General features: G+C 37.7%; 1 protein-coding gene across 1 annotated transcript; it reads right to left on the bottom strand.

The window, feature by feature from the left end:
* Positions 1-2244: 2244 nt before the first annotated feature.
* LOC130979722 (uncharacterized) lies at positions 2245-4257 on the bottom strand. The gene is made up of 4 exons (XM_057903248.1): positions 4173-4257; positions 3225-3491; positions 2626-3149; positions 2245-2469 (listed from the first exon to the last, which is right to left on the bottom strand). The coding sequence occupies exons 1-4, from the start codon at positions 4255-4257 to the stop codon at positions 2245-2247; spliced, it is 1101 nt and encodes a 366-aa protein (XP_057759231.1).
* Between the last annotated feature and the right edge of the window lie 2322 nt (positions 4258-6579).

The raw sequence follows: 6579 nt of genomic DNA, 5'->3' as shown, positions 1-6579 counted from the left end.
TATTTCAATTTGAAGTTTAGGAAAGCCTATATAAAAGCACCAATTTAATTATGAAAGGAGGATCTGAGAAAAGGGAAGGCTGCATTAGGAGTAGTAGTAGCAGTACGAGTAGGAGTAGGAGTAGAATAGAATACACTTTTTCTTCTTCTACAATTTTATATTTTAGCTATATTAAATTTAGTTTGCCTTGATTGCAATTTCAATTTCCTGCATCTCTACTAAAATTTTCATTTCTGTCAATTTTACCTTTCTGTTCCTATTGCTTTCAATTTACTTCCATGCAATTTTAAGCTTCTGCAATTGTTCTGAGAAGTATGATCCATTGAACCCCAATCATTAGGGGGAGGAGCTCTGTTATGATTCACATGATTTAGTGAATTTCTTCTTCTTCTCAATTCAATTGAATAGCTATTGGATATCCTCTATTTTGATTGATGATTCATTCACTCCGGAAGGGGGATTGAATCTGTGAATGCTTGTGTATGTCTCGAAAGGGGAATCATGAGCATTAGAACTAAGGCTCTATCCTTCACTACTCTCTTGATCAACACTATTCGGGAGGAATTGAGATCCTGAGAGTTAGTGTGGCTTATGGATGAGAGATATGTACCTCGCCTCTTCTCATGACAATTGAATCAAGGAATTGGCGAGATTGATTGTGATTAGAGAGATTGGACTACCAAGAAATTGGGGTCCAATCAATTTCAATCCTCCGTAGATCTACTCATATGATTGAGAAAGGAGTTCAGACCCGTTTGATTCATTGTGGATTATGATATCTCCAATCCCTAATGAATCTTGTTCTCTGTTATTTCTGTTTCCTTTAATTTCCCAACACCCAATCCCTTTACATTTGATGCGATTTACATTCTACACTTTACATTTCGAGCACTTTACATTCTATTAGTTCAATTTCACTCAATTCACCACTGTTAGCTTGACTAAATTTATCACCTAACAAAAGTTGCTTGATCCATCAATCCTCGTAGGATCGACCTCACTCATCTGAGTTTTACTACTTGATGCAACCCGGTATACTTGCCAGTGAGTTTGTGTGAAATTTTAATTTTCACCCATCAGGAGGATGCGGCCAAGTGGGGCTTTAGTGTAAGAAGTGTGTGTTGAACGGTTAGAAGAAAGGGTATTTATAAGGGTGGGATGGGTTAGGTTTCAAATGAATGGGTAGGAATTGGGTAGGAAATTTTGAATTTAAAGTGGGTGGGGTTTGGTGGGAATTATTATGGTTTTGGAAAGAGATATGGATGTGATTGGTTGAGGTTTTATGGTGAAGAGTATGTGGGGAAGAGTGAAAGTGAGAGAAAGAAGAAGGTGGGGTAGGTGGAGATTCTGTGGGACCCACTGGTTCTAGAAGGCTAGGGAATTCGAATTTTCTGCCCCTTTATGGGCATTAAACACCCAGCTGCTGCTCCTGGCTGGCGTTCAACGCCAGCTTCATGCTCCTTATAAGGCATTGAACGGCCATTGGGAGCCTCCTTCTTGGCGTTTAACATCAGGTTTGTGCCTCCTGGCTGGCGTTCAATGCCAACTTCATGCTCCCTGGCTGGCGTTCAACACCAGCAATGCTACTCCTCATGGGCGTTGAACGCCCACTCTGGCTTCCTTCTCTGGTGATCAACGCCAGCAAGGTACCTGCTCTAGGTTGTTTTGTTTCCAGTTCTGACTGTTTTTATTTCTGTTCTAACTACTGCACATGATCACAAACTTAAACAAATATGAAAATTAAACTGATATACTGAAATAAAATAAAAAATAGAAATAACTTTAATTATGGTTGGTTTACCTCCCAACAAACACTTTTTTAACGTCACTAGCTTGACGGTTAGCTCCTTACGAAGATGGATAGGAACTCAGAATTTCGCCCATTACAGTGAACTTCCTGCCTGTGCTCTCATGGATGAGCTTCACATGCTCTAGAAACAAGATCTTGTTCATAGTGTGTGGAATGATTGGATTGCCAGTGAAGACAACTCTCATGTCAGGTGAAAGGGCTTCAGTAGGGATCTTTTTGTCCCCCCAGCCTTTAGGTACTTTCTTATTAGTACCTTTACTCTCAATGCTTGATGATGGCTGCCCAACACCAAATTTAGAATTGGTTTCTGGGGGCTTTGTATAGCTTTGCACTGAGAGAGAGGGTTGGAAGACTAGGTGTTGCACAACTATTTCTCTTTTGCCAGTGAGAGAGTGAGGGCTAGGCATCTTGAATAAGATGTGGTCCTCCCATAACTATAGAATCAGCTCTCCCTTTGCTACATCAATGATGGCATTGACAGTGGCTAGGAAAGGTCTTCCAAGGATGATGGATTCATCCTCTTCCTCCCCAGTATCCAAAATTATGAAATCTGCAGGGATGTAAAGGTTCTCAACCTTTACTAAGACATCCTCTACCAAACCATAAGCCTTTTTTATTAACTTGTCTACTATCTCTAGTGAGATTCTTGCAGCTTGTACCTAAAAGATTTCCAACCTCTCCATTACAGAGAGTGGCATAATGCTTATGCTTGACCCTAGGTCACACAGAGACTTATCAAAGGTAATGGTGCCTATGGTGCAAGGAATCAGGAAGCGTCCGAGATCCGGCAGCTTCTGAGGTAGTTTCTGTTGAACCAAGGTATTGAGTTCCTTGGTGAGCACTAGAGGTTCTTCCTCCAATGGCCCTGTGCCAAAAAACTTGGCATTCAGCTTCATGAGAAGTCCTAGGTACTGAGTAACTTGCTCTTCCCTAGTTTCCTCTTCCTCATTAAAGAAGGAGTGATCCTTATAATCCATAATTTGCGACAAGACATTCAATGGAACTTTTGTAGTATCCTCATGAGCCTTAGTTGCCTTCAGTTCTTCAAGAGGAAATTGGTTAGTGGGTGTTGAACGCCCAGTAAGGCCTTCCTTATTGGCGTTCAACGCCAGTGATGGTGCTTCTTGGGGCATTGAACGCCCAGTAAGGACTTCCTTACTGGCATTCAATGCCAGATTATCCCATTCAGATTCGGCCTCATCTTCTACAGTGATGGCCTTGCACTCTTCTCTTGGGTTCACTTCAGTGTTACTAGGAAGACTGTTAGGAGGGGTCTCAGGGATTCTCTTACTTAGCTGACCAACTTGTACCTCAAAATTTCTGATGGAGGACCTAGTTTCTGTTATGAAACTGTGAGTGGTCTTAGAGAGTTCATAGACTATGGTTGCTAAGTCATAAAGGCTCTACTTAGAACCTATTCTGAGTTCTTCCATCTGTTGTTGAGAATATGGGAATGATGGTCTGTTGTTGAACCTATTCTGGGTTCTTCCACCTTGATTATTGTTGAAGCCTTGTTGAGGCTTCTGTTGATCCTTCCAAGAAAGGTTAGGATGATTTCTCCATGAGAAATTGTAGGTGTTTCCATAGGGTTTTCCCATATAATTCACCTCTTTCATGATGAGTTGATCTGGATCACAGGCATCTCCATCACAAGAGGTGTCTTGTGTGCTACGAGTTGCAGCTTACATTCCAGTCAAATGTTGAGAGATCATGTTGACTTGTTAAGTCAAGATCTTGTTCTGAGCCAATATGGCATTCAGAGTGTCAACTTCCAAGACTCCTTCCTTCTGAGCTACCTCATTATTCACAGGGTTTCTCTTAGAAGTATACATGAATTGGTTATTTGCAACAATTTCAATGAGTTCCTGTGCCTCTGTAGGCATTTTCTTCAAGTGGAGTGATCCACTAGCAAAATGGTCCAATGACATCTTGGACATCTCAGATAGGCCATCATAGAAAATACCTAGGATAGGCCATTCTGAGATCATGTCAGGAGGACATCTCTTGATCAATTGCTTGTATCTTTTCCAAGCTTCATAGAGGGATTCACCCTCTTTTTGTCTGAAGGTTTGAACTTCCACCTTGGGCTTGCTCATCTTTTGAGGTGGAAAGAACTTGACCAAGAAAGCATTGACCAACTTTTCCAAGAGTCTAGACTTTCTTTGGGTTGAGAGTCCAACCACATCCTACCTCTGTCTCTAACAGCAAAGGGGAAAAGCATAAGTCTGTAAACCTTAGGATCCACTCCATGGGTCTTAAAAGTATCACATATTTGCATGAAATTTGCAATTTTGTTGCATTAGAGAGACTAACTGAGGCTTAAGGTCAAAGTTATTTGCTCTAATGGCAGGTATGGAGATACTTCTTTCATAGAAGTCAGAAGTGGGTGCAGTGAAGTCACCGAAAACCTTCCTTACATCTCCTCTATTGTTTTGTTCGACTGCCATGTTTGTATTTTTAGTCTCTTGTTCAAAAAGTTTTGTGAGGTCTCTTCTGGAGTGTTGTGCTTTAACTTGTTGCAAACGCTTCCTTAGGGTCCTCTCAGGTTCAGGATCAGGATCAAAGAGGGGTTCTTTATCCCTGTTCCTGCTCACAAACAAGAAAAAGAAGAACAAGAAAGAAAGAGAATGAGAGTTTCTATGTCAAAGTATAGAGAACTTCATGTGAGATATAAAGAAGAAAGAAGAATGAGGGTAGAGGAATGAGATGAATAATTTGAATAAAAGGGTAGAGGAATTCGACAATTTAGAAGTAAAAAGAGAAACTAGAATTAAAATATTTTTGTTTTTATTTTATTATTTATTTAATTTTGAAAACAAGAAGGAAATTAAAAGCTAATTAACTAAAAAGAATTGAAAATTAAAAGATGGTTTTCAAAAATAGAAGAGAGAGAAAGATCTAAGAAGTTTTCGAAAATAGAAAAGAGAGAAAATAGTTAGGAAGTTTTGAAAAAGATAGAAAAGAAAATAAGTAACTAATTAAGAATGATTTGAAAATAACATAAGATAGAAGATTTAAAAGAGATTTGATTTTAAAAAATATTTGATTTTTAATTTTGAATTTGAAAAAAGATAAGACAAAGATTTGAAAATAAGTTAAAAAGATAAGATATGGTGAAGAATTGAAACAGATTTAAAAAGATAAGATTTGAATTTTGAATTTGAAAAAGATTCAAATTTGAAATTTGAAATCTGAATTTTTAAATTTTAAATTTTGAAATTGAGTTTTAAAAATTGAATTTGAAATAAGATAAGATAGGACTTTTGAAATTTAAAGATAAAAAGATAAGATAAAGATTTGAAAAAGTTTTTGAAATTTGAAAAGATTTGATTTTGAAATTTGAAATTAAAATAAGATAAGATTTTTGAAATTTTAAGAAGGATAAGAAAAGATATATATATATATATATATATATATATATATATATATATATATATATATATATATATCAAAATAAATGAAGAAAGAGACAAACAATTAAAAGACACCAAACATAAAAGTTTTAGATCAAAAGACACTAATTTCCGAAAATTAAAGAGAAAAACACCATAAGACACCAAACTTAAAAATTCTAAGATCAAAACAAGAAAAGAAACAAGAACAACTTGAACACCAAGAAGAACACTCAAGAACAATTCAAAAATTTAAAGAAAATAAAGAACACACAAAGGACGTCAAACTTAAGAACTGACACTAGACTCAAACAAAAGACAAAGAAAAGATATATTTTTGAAAAAGTTTTTTTTTTTTGAAAAAGAAAACAAAAGACACAAATAAAAAGTACCAAATCTAAGCAACAAGATAATCCGGTAGTTTGTCAAATCTGAACAATCCCCGGCAATGGCGCCAAAAACTTCGTGCACGAAACTGACTCCGCACGTTTCGCACAGATAGACCGGCAAGTATACCGGGTTGTCCAAGTAATACCTCTGGTGAGTGAGGGTCGATCTCACGGAGATTGTTGGTTTGAGCAAGCATTGGATACCTTGCAGATCTTAGTCAGGAGGATAGAAAAGATAGTTGCCAGAGAAAACGTATAAAACGTTACTAGATAGGTGTGAAATAAATGGTATGAGAACGGTTGAGGCTTCGGAGATGCTTCTTTCTTCTGGATCAACTTTTCTCACCATCTACTTCCAACTTTTGATTGATTCTTTCCATGGCAGACTGTAAATGATTAACGCCGGGTCAGCAGTCATTAATCTCCTCTGCTTCAGATCAAATGCTGGGTCAGCGGTCATCCAATCTGAACGAAGGTGAAGCTCCTGTAGTCCATTCCCTTGGTGATCCTACTCAAAATGCCACAGACAAGGTCCAATCTTCCAAATAAGAGAATGTTGCTCCTTTGGTTCTAGGCTATACCACAAAGGTCCTAATCGCCCCGCACTTCAGCTGAACCGATGTCTCAAGAAGTCCCCAACGAAGTCGTGGATTAGCCGTCTAAGAGATGTATAATCAAGCTTGTGGATCAATATTATCCCATTAAGGACTCACAAGAACCCATGTGAATTGGGATGACAGCTAATTTACACACCCAATGCATTAGGATGGAGAACGAAGATACATCTTAGAATAGAATCAAGTATAAATTGAAATAGAATAGTGATATTATTAATCTATAAGAATCAGCAGAGCTCCTAACCTTAACCTTAGGAGGTTAGCGACTCATACTGTACATAATGATAGAGAAAGGTTCGAATGGGCAAAGATAGGCAAGAGTCCTCTAACAAGGGTGAACTCTTGTCTATATATACTAATCTAGCAACTAA

This window comes from Arachis stenosperma, chromosome 1, assembly GCF_014773155.1.
Source record: "Arachis stenosperma cultivar V10309 chromosome 1, arast.V10309.gnm1.PFL2, whole genome shotgun sequence".
NCBI lineage: Eukaryota > Viridiplantae > Streptophyta > Magnoliopsida > Fabales > Fabaceae > Arachis > Arachis stenosperma.
This window is presented reverse-complemented; position numbering and strand designations above follow the sequence as displayed.